Genomic DNA, 15,920 nt, shown 5'->3' with positions numbered 1-15,920 from the left:
TCTGCTCAAAATCTTGTTGCTAGTAATTTTTCTGAGCATTTTTAAGCTTCTTTTATAAGCATATTGCATGGTTAAGATTACCTACTAATTTTTTTTTAAAAATTGATGCAGTCGAGAAGGAAAAAAGTAAAACAATAATAGAAAAATGCTCAAATTCACTCGGAAAGTCATTTAACCCAACCCATCTTAGCTGTAGGTTGTTCTAACCATGCCGAAAGAGAGACCCTTTAATCTACAATTTTTCACTTTGTCTCTGAGAACCAGGCTCAATCCTACAAAACTCTTCATCCTACTGGATCAAAGCACTTCAACTGACGGCCTTTTCCAACTTCATCAAGCCTGAATGCATTTAATTGTCAAATATTACTCTCTACTCCGCTTCAAAGCTTATATTGTCAGGAAAATTTTTCTTTGATGTGCTGTTGTGAAAAAATTTTCGAGTCGCTTCACAGACAAAAAATCTCCCAATTTGTTTTGAAGTAAGGAAGTTCTGAATTTCAAAGGAACTGGAAATTGTATCATGCAAAAAGACTTGAAAAACCGAAAAAAAGTTACAGAATTTGCATAACAGATTGTTTTGAAGCAAATCAACAATCTTCGCAGTTTTTGAAAGCTTGTGTGCAATTTTATGATACATGAAGCTGATTAAATTAAGAAAGCTTTTGATTAGGAATAGTAGCAGGTTTGGGTTTAAAATGGTTCGATAAGAAAAGCTAAGTTTGATCAGCTACCCTCTCTTATGGTACCGCTGGGTTATTTGAGATCCTTTTATCAGGCTTCCGCTACACCTTCTATCGCTGCCTATTTATATAGTGACTCTTTCCATACTCCTGACAGGTCATAAATAAACGCGGGGGGTTAATGGAGCGTTTCAGATCAAATCTTTTAATCATTCACTTGCAATCAGGGGTTTGTGCCGCCTCGTCCGCTTCGGGATAAAATCTTCACAGGGCGGATATCTTTTTCGTCCCCTGCGGATTTAGTCCCATTTTAACTGACAACTAAAATTTCAGCAAAACTATAGCTTCTCCTTGCGCTGAGTTTCCTCAAAAATTAAACATAGGCGGCGCAAAGTCTTAATTTTATTAGAAACAAGTTACATTTAAAACCAAGTTACTCCGAAGTTGCATTTGAACAGTCAAATTCAATAAACACTTCCTGTTTAGAATATGTCAAAGTTTACGTCAGATGACAACAACTTTTCAGGTCATATGTTTAAGCCTTAAGTCGACACCGACTGCAGACCCGGAGGTCATAGGTTCGAAGCCTGTTGAGTTGGGTGTTTGTTTAACTTACTCTATTGAGACGAGGTTCGTAGCCAGAAGTTTCGGGGTCAACTCCTCCCCACATGCACTTGGCACTATGTTGAGGTACCTCTGCTTCTTGTCGTAAAACCTCAACGATGCATCATTGCAGTTTTCTACAAAAAAAAAAAAACCTTCATAAGTTTTTTTAAACAAATTTTACAACTCAAAATTTAACACGCGAATAAGATGTGAACTATAATTTTGTCAAAAACTATTACTTTGATACGGGAGTGAGAGCCAAGAGTGTGTTGCAGAAGTATTGATGCACTTATAAACGAAAAAGAAAAGCTGTCAGTTTTTTCTTAAAAATCACATCGTGATTTTTCTAGAAAATATTACATAATGGTAAGAGCTTTTTGATTTCAGGGAAGTTTTTGTTCTGAAAATTTTGTTATAAGTTTTTGTAACCCCTGTTCTTCTGAAAAACTCATTTCAAAATTTGTCAAAGCAGAGCTTAATTATCCGAGCTGCACTCGGAAATAGGTAAAATTACCTATTTCAAAAAAAGCGCGCAAACAAAAATTGAGATGTTTCTTGAAAAAGAAAACAAAAAAGCAACAACACCTAAGAAACACTCATTTTGATCTCAATGACAAAAAGTTTGGCTCTTTCAACACCCCCCCCCCCCCCCCAACCTTCAAATTTTTACTACTAAAATTTTGTTCATTTGATCCGAAAGTTACAAAAATTGGCATGCGACTTAATTAGGCCAAGACAAACATATTTAGTCTTCATAATTAACCTTGTAAAACCCCTCGCTACACCATAAAATTGATGGTTATGTGAGGTTAAGTAAACAAAACTGTTTGTTTCAGGACAAAGCCCTGAATGCTCCGACTGCCCTTTAAGTGGTTTCGAATAGTTTTCAATCATTAAAATTTGATAAACAAAATTTTGAAATAAAAATGGTAAGCTTGTTTGCGCCCTTTTTGCAGCTTTCGATAGCAACAAGCTGCCAAAAAGGCTCCAGAATATATGTTGATATCACCTAGTGTGAAATGATATATTTTGGTCAATTAAGAGTGGCAATTAGATAATTAGCATCCTATTATGTCGGGCAATTTTTTCCCTTCCAATTCATTTTTAAACAAACTGTTTTATATTAACGTCAGATAAGAAAAAAACAGCAAAACGGCAATTCTTTAACATTTAGAGAAGCTATAAATTTCTTCACGAGTAGCATTATCTCAACACTTAAAAAAAATACCGCCAATAAAGCCAATGAAAGCTTAAATTTTACGCATCCTGACTTTTCGGCACGTTGGTATGCTTCCATTATTATGCCTAATTAGTCTATCTCAATTCAGTTCGGAATAGTTTTGAGAGCAAACAATTCGACACGTGCAAAAATTTTGTGCTTAGGTTTTTAGTATCGTAGATAAAATCTTGGATCAGTAAACTAATTCCACTTTGAGCCTTGCTAACTATTGGACCTTGTTAAGTGTGCATCTATTTCCCTTCGAGTTGGACCTTGTTGTTCTGACTTTCGAAGAAAACGGAATATTTATGCTCGTTGTGGTTTTTTTATTCAGTCAATTTTCGCCGTACGAAATAATAGTTTTCGACAAATTTTTTTTATAACCCATTTATCCCGCACAACAAAATCGTTCCAAACTGAACTGAGGCTAGCTAATTGGCCGTAATAATTTCGTACCAATCAATATTTTACACTTCGATTTTGTCCAAAATTTACAGGTATTCAAAATTTTTTTCATAAAAACTATTCGATATGAATTAAGGGACAGTCGGAACATTCGGGGCTTTGATCTGATATATCGAGCAGTCTTGTTAGCTATTTAGGTTAGTTATTTTATTTTTATTGCCTGTATTTTTGACAATCCATTCTGCCTAAAATGTGCATTTCGAAATTGTCAACTATCAATAGTGTTTTCGTTTTCGTTCCTTCGTATTTGCATAGCTCTTTTTAATTGATACAAAAATTAAGAACTTTAATCAAATTGATTCTCTGAAAAAAAGTTTAAGCTATTTAAATCTGGAAATCAAAGCTGAACTTCTGAAATCGAATTAGGGTGAACTATAACAAGACTGCTGGTATCAAGGCGAATTCCTTTATGTTCTTTATATTCTTCTGAGATTTTTTTTTTGAAAATCATTCCCCTACATGCTATGTTAAGTACAAAAAGAAACAATTTGTTTATAGCAAATTATTAAATGCTTCATTTCATTTTGGAACAATTTCTAAGACGGATTATATCTCTACTTAAACATTAATAGTCCGAAATATGTCGCTCGTATAACCCGAAATATATCGCCCAATATAAAATTATCCTAAATTGGCTACATTTGAAATCTTTAAACCCACATAACTTGCTGTCAAAAATTACTTGTTAAAAATTGTTAAAACTGTTAAAATTTTTCGAACCCCCAAACTGGCAATTTTTCAACCATAAAAATTTATTTGTTGAAAACTAATAATTCGAGCGCCAAAAATAGTCAAAATAGTAAAAACCACCCCAAGCAAAAAAATCTTCCATTTTCATAGAAATAAGGATCAAAAATACCTGCCAATATCACATACTATTCTAATGCATTTTCAAGGAATAAAAAACATAATTTCCTGTAAATTGATTGATAACTCTGCCTGTCACACTTTGTATGGTATCCGTTAATCAGATTTCAGGCAATAATTTTGTGACTTTAATTTACCTGTACCAACAATACTTTTCAACGTGGAGAGTACTTCAATTTATGACATGAATGTAAATTCCTGAGTCATTTTGCTCTAATTTAGTCTGTTTTCTTTCCCCATACTTCAGTTTATAAATCCAATTAGATCCGAGAGAAAATGGATAAAGGGGGTTTTACTATGGCGCTGAGAAGAGCTAAGCCAAATAGAGGCAGGCTATATGATGTCTTGTCTAGCAGACTTCTATCCGGGGAATTGTACTAAAAGTATTGATTTCTAAACAAAAATCTTTTCAGTGAAAATACAGTATGCCCACAGCGCTATTTCAAAAGACTACTTTTTACCTTTCAATATGTTGCAGTTGCTTTCTTTTATAACTTGTTGAAATTTATAAAATTCATCTAATTTGAATTTTTTACTCATCTATCTGTGAGAGGAAATGAAAAAAGTGAAGTGATGTATATGATATGAGAGAGCATTCAACTTTTGCATACAGGATGAGATATGAATATAAATCATATTCATATTACATTTGGGAGGTAAATAAATTCACATTTTTTAGCTCATTTTTTGTTTCAATTTCTCACAAAGTTGAATGTTGCGAGAGCTCTGATTGAAGGCGTGGAAGTCCCACTCACTCCCCTTTGTATGAGCAACAACTGAGCACTTAAATTGGGAATGATTCCCTTCATTAATTTTCTTAATGACACGGTAAAATCACTTCAGGAAAATGACACTATTTATTGCTAATAAAAAACGAAGCGCTACTAAAGATGAGTCCAAGTTCCAATTATTTTTATTGATTACACTTTTCGAATAATTTCAATAGTCAAATCCAAATGTCATTTAAATACTGGTACAGAAATATTCTGTCGTTCCACTTTTTGTGTTTCTCCAATTATGGATTTTAAAATTTGGGAAAGAAAGCAGATTTTTTCAACCAAGGAAATTTCAATCCAGATATAAAATGAGTCCGATTAAAAAATTCCCCAAAAAACTTTTAAAAAGTACATTGATTCATGCTCGCAGGGATAATGCGCTATGCTAATCCCGACAAATGTCCTCCTAGAAATCAATTCCTTAACTCAGATTTTTGAGCAATATTTCCCCAAAATACCCGAGGGCATAATAGCCAGTGAGCGATTACAGCGGAAGCCAATTAGAAAGTGTTGCTACTCATTCCAAATTGACACCTTATTGACAACGTCAATCAAATTGTGGCAACATTAAAAACAACACCTTCAATTAGAATTTACAATTCCACACACTGAAAAATCAACACTGGAAATGTGAATGAACAAACTTTGAAAACATTGCATTTATGTGAACGAAAAGTGAACATGTTCTGTTTCAATTAAATTTCACGTGGTATGAAAGAGCAAATGAATGTGATACGAACTTGTGTTATTTAACTGACTACTCATGAAAAAAAAGCTTTCTGGCAATAATAAAACAAGTAAATTTCAGGTTACCTGAAAAGCGTTCCTTAGGAATACTGAAGCTCTCCGCGTGAAAAAGGATGTAGTGGCTTTCAGGAGCCATGATTATCCATGTGCAGTGAACTTGTGAACTTTGAGTGCTGGTCAGTCCATAGGGGAACTCGATCACGCCCCCTACACCTGTCAGAGTTCCGCCACAACCTGTAACAAAAATATCGGATATATTGAACAGATACTGTAAGACTCTGTAACCTGTAAGACGTTTTTTGTTGAATACAATTTGCTTTCATTATGAAACACAACAGAACTGGATATTTCATATCAAGCTAAATTAAACCAATTTATTCTAATTGATATAAATTGTAAAACCAGTTGTATATTTGCACCTGAATCTTTTTCAAAATTAATATTTACGATAGTTTATACGAAAAAAAACGTTGATTTAATGGCATTCATACTATCCACACCAATTTTTAACAGAACATGAAAAAGATTCGTAAAATCAAAAAAGAAAGCTCGTATATCAGGGCAAAGCCCCGAATGTTCCGACTGTCCCATAATTCATATCGAATATTTTTTGGGAAAAGAAAATATTGAAAATCTATACATTTTGGACAACATTCAAGTCAAAATATTTAGATTCGTACGAAATTAGCTAGCCTCATTTCAATTAGGAACGATTTTGTTGCGCGGGAAAATTCGCCACGCACAAATAATTCGCGTCACGCTCGCAGCATTATGAATAAACTCTTCATAGCGCGCATAATTTAGTTCAGAATCTGGCAAATTTGGCATTTTTCAAACCTTCAGAAGTTCACAAAAAATATCGGAGGTGAAGTATCATTTTACATTTGAACTCAGGAAGTCAATATATTTATTGGGGTATAAAAAATTTTGTTGAAAATTATTAGTTTGCTCGGTGAAAATTGACTGAATAAAAAAACCACACCGAACATAAATGTTCCGTTTTCTTCGAAAGTCGGAACAACAAGACTGCTCGTATCAGGGCGATGCCTTTTAAGGTCTATGGAGGGGGGCGTTCAACGGTACCGAAGTACAACAGTGCCGAAAAAGGCGGGAAATTTTCAGAATTACTTTAACGCATTTCTAAAGCGCAGGAAATTACTGACGCTAATTATTTAAAAAATCACTCCAATTTCGACGCCAAATGTCTGGAACTGCAAATTAATCAATTATTTATGCGCCAAAACGTCTAAACTGCAAATTTTCTCTCTTAAAATCTTTAAGTGTCTTTTAAGATTATAAACGTTCGCCGTTTAATTTTTGATTGCCGCACTTAATATGTTGATATTTGTTCATACTTTTGGCACTGTTGAACAAAGTTTTCAATTTCAGCACTGTTGAATTAGTTTTTTTCGGCACTGTTGTACTGCACCCTGTGGAGCATTAATAACCTTAAAAAAATTAAACTTAACAAAAAAAAAGAATAAAAAAAAAAGATTTTTTTTTTTTGAGAAAATTATCCCCCACACGCCATATAAAGTACAAAGTGATAAATTTCGCCCCTAGTAACAAATCAATTATGGCAAATAAGCTTCTTTCAACCAACTTGGAACGATTTCTAAGAGGGATTAAATCTCCGCTTACGCGTTAATAGCGCAAAATATATCGCGCGTTAATTGTCCCAAATTGGCCAAAATCGCAACCTTTAAACCCCCATAACTTTACGAACAATACTCACAGGTAAAATATCTTTTCAAATTTAAGCTCGGGACAACAATACCTTTTGAATGATATAAAAAATTCCGTCAAAAATGGCTAGTTAAAAAGTCGAAATTTGTCTGAAGAAAAAAAACCACCCGAACACAAATATTCCGTTACTTTTGTTAAGAAAGTCGGAGCAAAAAGATAAAGAATCCTTTGCCTGCACATGTTCCGTTGTCAATACATTAAGTGACAATAACATAAAAATGACCGGCAGGATTTTTCCACTTTCTTGCTTTACTTTGCTGAAGATTTTCTTCACATCTTATCACTTTTTCCTGTCCGTCAGAGCCATCTGAAGATAACTGCATCAAAAATAAATGGGAATTCAATTAGCGAGTAGCCACTATCTTATTACATGGGAAGCAGATCTGATACCTCATGGATGAGGAGGGAAAAAGAACCCACGTTCAAAATTTAAACTTAAATACGATCCTTGAAGGTAGTCCAATCCCTTTTTTTTTAAAAGGAGAGCTCGGAAATTCTACCCATAATCGTGGCTGCAGCAGGGGGAGGGGTGATTTGCAAAGGCAAGTTCAATTAAGGGACCAATCGGGGCTTCAAGTTTCTGAGCGAAGCCTGTGGGAATTTGCTCTAAATGGGATTAGTCAAGCATAAGTGTTTAATACCGGTAGTAGGTCTCTCCATTGAGTTTCAATCGTGGGAGGGTCTAGGCTGAATTACGGGGACAAAAGAACCCGATGAAAGATGGGAGTTATTAAGAGAACGGGAGCAACATAAACCCCACCCTTTAATTAGCGCGCCCCCAAAATCACCCCCATTTGGTTAACTTTATGGTAAATTTCGATCGCAATGGGACAGGCTTAGCCGGTTTTTTCGGGCGAGGAAAATCATAAAAGACGTTTAAAATTATACGCTTCTGCAAATAATTGGCCCAATAAATTCACCAAGCATCAAAAACATTAACCTAAATTGAGCCACCAACTAAATCTGTTATCTTACTCCCGTCTTTTTTGTATTTTAGGAAATTATTGAACTGAATTTTTTCAACCTGTTAGTATAAGTTTATGATGAGTAATAAAACTCATCTAGTCCTTTAAATCTGTTTTCCACTTGTGAACTTCCTCTTTTCCCCCTTTGTTTCTATTCACCGGGGCCTAATTAATTTTCCCATCAGGTGGAAAACAGAAAGAAGGTATAAATAATGAGGAAAAAACAGAACTAAACTGGGAAGTGTCAATTTGGAAAAGAAATCTTGTCTTGCACCTAGCACATATTGACCTAATTTATGATTATGACTCATAATATTATGGAGTAAAAACGTCAACATTAAAAATATGAAAATTGAAAGACAATGTTTCCGTTAAACTTTAATAATATCGAAAGAGCACACTGTCGTAAAGTAGATTACTTTGACACGGTCAACTGACATTTGGCAGCTCTGAAAACGGAGCGACCAACTTTCCATGTGATGAAACAAACGTACAAGTAGCGCTGCTGTTTAATTATGTCACCAGTCTATATTATTATGTCATTTCTCGACAAGTGTGAATAAATGTGTCGAGGGTTTGTCTTGTGACAAAAATGTGTCAAGTCCACTAGTTAAAGAAACGTTACGTTTAAGAGGAAACCATTAGAATGGCTTTTTGTTGTTGCGTTTTATTAAATTCTGAGGTAACATATGTAAAATGAACCACAAAATAACGACATGAAACTACAAAAAATGCAAAGAACAAAACCATTTTCTGTACCCAAAAAAAAAACATTGTTTTGTATATATTATTCTGAACAGTTTAAATTAGCAAAAGAAGTCTTTTTTAAAACTAGCAAATGAAATACTATACAATGGATAGAAGCGACAATTTTGTCTTGTTTTTTGATTTGATTGCATACATCATGCTTAATAAATTATCCGTAACTAGGGTCGTAAAACACCATTCAAAAAAACGACAACCAGTAATGCATTGCACGCATGAATGAACCCCCCCCCCCCCCCTGTTATTTTACAGTCTGGTAATCTGAACAGAGTCCATTGTTCCCTGGGTCAAATATGGCACCAGTATCATTAAACTGAATGCTCGACTTTGTTCGAAATTAGTGGAAAACAAAAGATGGGAAATAAGAATGAGGCAAAGGAAGGCATTTGGAGAGGAAGGGACTTGAATTTCATTAAGAGCAAATTAGAATTCGCCCAAAAGGGTAAAATTTTACACATTGTTTTCCTGTCACGCTGGCATGTACTAAAATATATTTGACGATTGAACACAACTGAATGAAAAGATGCCGAGGAAATTAATATAACAAAAAATACAATTAAATTTCCGATGCTTCAACCAACACGAGTTTTCATTAACAAAAATTTAGTTTTCCAACACAAACTAACTTTTCAAATAAATTCAACTTTATATCCAGCTGTTCTTCGAATACTATTATATTATATTTCTAAATGCCCTAATTTTTAGGCTTTTAACTCTGTAGCTTAAGTGATTCTTCTTCATATTGAGCACTGTACGGTTGAACGTGACTTTTTGTAACAGTCATCTACCTTGTGTCTGAGTCAGATTGAAAATTATCTACCCAACATTTTCTTCTTCTTTTCCGAGACAGGTATCGAACTCATGGCTGTACGCAAGGATATAGAAGGATAAGGCCGTGTTCCGTAGAACTAAAAGCCACTAGTTCTTTTGTTTTCCATTTTTCATTTGTAAGAAAATTTCAAGGACGATTAACTTTATTGTCCATGAAACAACTGATTTTTATGACTATAAAAGAGCTTTTTTGCAATTTACAAGGAATGGAAATGTACATTAAAATAGCGAAACATCGAGAGGTTCAGAGCCTTGATTATGCCTCGTTTGTTTCGCACATTAAACCACAGGGACAAATTATAAAAATTTCATTTTGTGCATTAATAAGCATATGAAAACAGGTAGCTTTTTAAATTTTTTTCTCCACCAGGCTAACAGTAACAGAAAAATATTTCTGTTTATTTCAATTCTAGATATCTTTTTTATATTTATTCAGACAAATGTAACGTGTTGCAAAATGGAAAAGGATGTATTACATGTTATGCTATATATAATTTAATTTTTTAGCCCCGCCAAATTGAAATCCAACCCCAAGGCTCTTTCGCTCCACGGAAGGGAAAAAGTAACGAGATAAAGATTGATAGCTTTTGTAAGTCAAGCCTGCTTCCTTTTCAAAGCAGTAATACACGCAGGAATTCTGAATACCTGTCTGGCAAATTCCTTTTTCCTTAACTGCTCCATGATTAATCATACCTATTTGACACAATTTACACACTTTGTGTAACTTGCAGTCAAAATCGGCACCAAAATTGCGGTCTCATTTCAGCCCATTTTGCTGTTGCTTTCGAATAGCAGAATAGCAAAACAAGGGTATTCTGAGTTGAATTTGACACATTTTGACATTGATGAATGGCCATTTAACTAAACAGACCGTTAGTCGATAAAGAACAATGAGCTCGGTCATAAATACACCACGTGACCGATGGTGTTTACCATCAACCAACTCCTGTAACCTATCAGTTTAGGCAAACTGACCGACCGATCTTGGATCTTGTTAATTACCCCCCCCCCCCCTATGGTATCTAAATAGGAGGTTTCACTCCTATCAAGGACTAGCTCGATGGCTAAGCATATTCGAATTTTGTATCACGTCCCCCTTGCAATGGCTGAGTGCAACGGGGGGGGGGGGGGAAGGAAAAACAGGTGCCCGATCTAAACTTCTTATTAATAATCTTAAACAAGACAACATCTTCGCTGAAAAGACACATAAATATATTTGCATATTAACCAAATACTGTAAAACACTTCCGTTGTGTTTAAACGTTTGCAGACAACAGAATGTTTTTATTTTGAAGACTGTAAAAACAAAACCAGCAAAAAAGCAAAACAAGACGACTTGGCGTCTAACTGAGAAGTAAAAATAAAAACTAATCAAAAATTCATTTTCCCCTCCCTAAACGCAATGAGATTTACAAGTAGATCATATTTAGTAAAATGGTCTCGTTCTAAATCTGAAAAAGGCAATTTAGGTTAAAGCAGAAACATTTTTCAACTTTTTGACCTATTTATCCTTGTTTTCACTCAAAAAAACTGACCAACTGAAGATAAAAGTACTCCAGTTAGATTTCCTGAGCGGAAATTTGTTCAGCAGTGTTTCATGAGAAAATCGATTGGACGGAAGCAAATACTTTATACAATTACTTTAAGTTCCCTTATCCCTCCCCCCAACAATCAATAAACATCTAAAAACCTGATAGAATGGATATAGTTACAAATTTGGGAAAAAGTTAAAAATGGAATACTTTTTGAATGAAGCTAATTGAACAAGGTTGTACAAGCGATTTGGTAGCTAATTCAATAAATCGAATCTCCAGTCGATTTGTGATAAAATCGAGTACAGGGACCATTCAATCACACCGACATAATAATTGGAATCTAAAACCAGGTCTTAAGTCTCAAGCAGAGAAGCAAATAAAGGATTAAACACAACTAATGCTCTTTCAACAAAGTCTGCAAGTTGCGATAAACACTTAACCATTGGATACCATTATTGAATTTTCAACCCAAGGCAAACATATCTTGAATCTAAAGCCAAATTGGTACGTTTCTAATCATGCCACGGAGTTCAGGTACCCAAATAATGATTGCAAACATACCTTGTCTAAATATGTTCTTAATTAGACAGTTCCTTTATGAATGATTCCCCAAGACTTCTGGGCTTTAAGACTTCCGACCTTTCAACTTTACACTTAGTTGCACAATTTTGATAAACAACTTGCTAATCGCCAAAGAAAACGTCATAATTCAACAGCAAATGTTTTGATTCAGTTGCGGATCATAAAAAGCTAAATAAAAAACAAAGAAAACGCCGCGAGAATTTGAGCTGGAAGCAAATAAACCATGTCAAAATCACCAATCGAGTTGCAAGAAAAGTATAAGCGGGTTTTAAAACCAAACTTTGCCTCAACAGTTTTGAAAGGAAACAAAACATGTTTATTTTTTGTTGTTGTTTAGAACGAAGTTTGACCTCAAAAACTCCGCAGCAAACATGTTTCACGAAGTTATAGTGATTTTATCTCTTAAAACTGAGTCAACAAAATGCAAAAACAAGAAGGTGCCAGCGCGACCAGACGACAAGCCAAACCCGTTGTTAAGGTGCAGATTTAATACGACCCGTAACTTTGCCTCTGTGGCCAATGTGTAGTAAACATTTCTCGTCGTACCACCTATCAACTTTTATTTTGCCACACTTTTCCATTTTGCAGGAAACTTTTAGATCAAAATGGCGTTTACGAGCAATTTTTAAAAATTTCGACTGAAAACAAACGTGCGTTGAGGCTAAACACAGACACCGCAGAGATTAAAAATTGTAAATTGGCTCCCAAACCATCTATACACAAAAATAGCCAAAAGTTCACCAAAAAATAAAAAAAATTCAACTAAGTACATTTTTCATATCATGGCTGAAATTTTGAATCAAAATAAAATGTTGCTCGGGGGTGCTTTTGACAAGAAAAAATCCATTTTGTAAAATAAAACAATTTTTTCGAATCTTTTCAATAAAGTCTGGAAGATATTAATATCTTGAAATAATAAAAATTGTATTTCAGCTGTGATAATTTTTCATGTTTTAGCGGGTTGAAAAAATTTCCAGTTTTGAAAAATTGCCGACATATAAATTTTGAAAATCTAAAAATTTGAACAGGGGCGGATCTAGGATTTTCACGAGGAGGGGGGGGGGGGAAGCGGATTTCCAAAAAATTTTCGAAAATTTTGTCGACATTTTTTAGACCTCTCGAGCTCTCCCAAAGAGAGGTCTAAAAAATTGATTTTTCGAGCTCTCCCAAAGCACTGTTTTGTCCCTATTTTGGCCAAACTTTCTGCGCCGCATATACGCCAAAAAAGACGTTTTTAGGCACTTTTTCGATAATTTCGAACAAAAAATCGCGTTTTTTCGGCGCGCGCTCCCCCCTCAAAATTAGTATATATTGGCGCCGAGGGGCCTTTAGAAAAGTTTTAGGGTCCGTCACCAAGAATGGATATCTCAAAATAGTACAAAGGGGGACCGTTTGGGTCGGCAGAGAGTCGAATCCCTCAGAAAAAAAACGGCCGCCCCACCCCCCTCCCTCTACATCCTCCCCTGAATTTGAATGAGCTGCTTCATCATATGGAAATTGAGCGATAGGTTCAAATTTTATAGAAACGAAGTATTCATTCACATTTTGATCCATGTTTTTACAGACCTGGGTTGACCTTCATATGAACACGTAGCTTATCTATCATACAATTCCATACAAAAAAAGCTTATCATACAATTCCATACAAAAAAAGCTTATCATACAATTCCATACAAAAAAAGCTTATCATACAATTCCATACAAAAAATGCTTGTCATACAATTTCATGCTTGGTTTCTAGAGAAAAAAGGCTTGTCATATAATTCCATAGTATGGAGAAACTGCCTATCATACAATTCAATTTTATGGAAAAATGCGTATCAGGTGAATTTCATCCATTTTTTGCAAAGAATTGTATGACAAGCAATTTTTCCATAATATGGAAATGTATGACAATTATTTTTGATTTTTGTCAATCCAGCGACTTTTAACACAAAAACAACAGTTTCATCTGTTTGACTCTCTTGAAGGTTCCTGGTCATCTATGAATGATTTTGTTATTTAGATGAAAAATAGCTTAGGGTGAAAAAGTACAATTTCTACTTATGACAGATTGTATGATAAGCTTTTTCCCATAAAATATGTCAAAAAAATTGAAAAAAGATTTTTGGAACTTTTCAACCAGTTTAACTTTGATGGTTGAGAGCACTTTGTTTGTCACAAATATACTACTATTCTTGTTCGGAGAAACCTTTATCACACCGCGATTGTGTAGACTATTTAGAGGACACAAGTAAACAAATGTTCACTGAGCATGTTTCCGAAGATTTTAAACGCAAAGAGTTTCTTCAGGGACCAATTTTTGGGACCCAGCTATCATAATTGTACCATTTTTAGTTGATTCAATTGTATGAACAGCATTTTTCGATAAATAGGAATTGTATTATTAGCATTTTGTCAACTGGGTAGTGTGATGGAAAGCAGTGTGACATACCTAGTAAATGTTCGAATTCAGATCTGAAATGGGTTGCGAAATATCACAATAGCTTTGATACTGTAAGATATGAAATTTTGTTTTGCATGATGATTTCTGCTTTGAGGAAATCAATGATTCTGAGACATTTACTCCAATTTTGAACTTACCACCGGACGATGACTTAGATGTGGATCTCTTGGCCACTGGCTCTGTCCACACAATTTGCACGACCACAAGTAATAAAAGCATCAATACCTTGGCTGAAGATTGGCAGTTAAGCACAGGTAGTAAAGCCATGTCTGCTACAGTTAATTATTCAGATATGTCTGTCTATAGGTTATTATAAATGCCTAATGAATTCCTTTAAACAAATACCGGGATTCAATCCCCACTGAATTTGTCCAGTCTGAAAAAAACTGCACAGAGATTGAATTTCTCTGCAACAGCGACGTTTTTTTTTTCAGTCAAATTTTTTGAATGGCAGTTTTGACAACTGAAAACTGAAGGTTTTCGAGATTTTTTCAGGTGTATGAACTAACTCTAGAACGTATAAATAAAAGATAAATAGTTAGTTAATTAGCCAAAAACTGATCGAGTGTATAATCAAACTGAGAAAACTAGGTGAGTTTTGTTGGCGTAAAATAACAAATGGTAATAAATTTAGAATCCAGGTACTAAGAACGATGTTTTTGTTTTGAATTCGTTTGAAAAACAAGTCACACGCCATAACTTAAACGATGCGTGATGTTTTCACTGCGAACCATGATCGAACGATTCAATTACTTTCTGAAAGCTTTCAATAGCAGCAAAGAAAACTTACATAAATGTAAAATTAATGTAAAAAATGTTTCTTTCATAAAATAAGAAAAAGATGTTTATTGTCAAAATAACTACCAGGTTTTTTTTCCAGATTTTAAGAGCCAAATGATGAAAGTTAAATTGAAACAACTGAAGTCATTTTTATCGATCAAAGAAGTTAAAAGCCGCGATCTAAGATTTAAAAATGATTTTTTAAACAAGCTACCAAAATTATTATTGAACAGGTAAATTTGTGTGGTGAACATAAAATGGGAACATAAAAAGTAATTCACTATTTTAATATCCCTTGTAAAACAAATTCCTGTCAGAGCTTGAAAATGTCGGCAAAGAATTAAGAATTTATGCTTGCATTTGCATTTATGTTTGGAATTAAATGCAGTTTTAAACGCTTCTTTCTCATTGGCTGATTTAAATCCGTAGTACTACATTTCTGTGCCTTTCCCTCAGTCTTTTCAGCTGGGGGAATCTGTTCAAAATAACGAACTATCAAAATTCCAACAAGCCACTGATGAAAAATTTAAAGTGCTTCTGTTAGAGTTTTGCCTAACTGAAAACCCGTAAATAATGAAAACTTGAACAGATTTACGATTTTTTTTCAATCCTAAATTGCATGAAAATGGCATCTAAATATACAATGTAACAAGGGTCAGGGGCAGAATTAGGGGGGGGGGGGGGGGGGGGGGGGTTCAGAATTAGGGGGGGGGGGAGACTCTCCTCCCCCCACAGGGATTCGACCCCTCACCCCCTCACCAACCAAAGGGTCCTTTCTTTAGTATTATACTTTATGACCTCTTTTTTAGGACATCCAACCCTTTTTTTTTGTAAAGGCGCCATTGGTGCTAATATATACTTATCTTGAACAGGAGCGCACGCCGAAACACCGTAATTTTTTTGTCAAAAT

General features: G+C 34.6%; 1 protein-coding gene across 1 annotated transcript in view; it reads right to left on the bottom strand.

Moving 5' to 3' along the window:
- LOC134842132 (uncharacterized) overlaps positions 1 to 15,374 on the bottom strand; it is a 34,068-nt gene extending 18,694 nt beyond the window's left edge. The window contains exons 1-3 of the mRNA XM_063858332.1: positions 14,368 to 15,374; positions 5,427 to 5,594; positions 1,297 to 1,420 (exon numbers count right to left, since the gene is read on the bottom strand). Coding sequence (XP_063714402.1) covers positions 1,297 to 1,420; positions 5,427 to 5,594; positions 14,368 to 14,497 — 422 coding nt within the window. The 5' untranslated portion in view covers positions 14,498 to 15,374. The remainder of the gene's footprint in view (positions 1 to 1,296; positions 1,421 to 5,426; positions 5,595 to 14,367) is intronic.
- Positions 15,375 to 15,920: the final 546 nt, after the last annotated feature.

Source organism: Symsagittifera roscoffensis, chromosome 3, assembly GCF_963678635.1.
Source record: "Symsagittifera roscoffensis chromosome 3, txSymRosc1.1, whole genome shotgun sequence".
NCBI lineage: Eukaryota > Metazoa > Xenacoelomorpha > Acoela > Convolutidae > Symsagittifera > Symsagittifera roscoffensis.
Note: the sequence above shows the minus strand (reverse complement) of the source record. Positions and strands in the feature narration are given on the sequence as shown.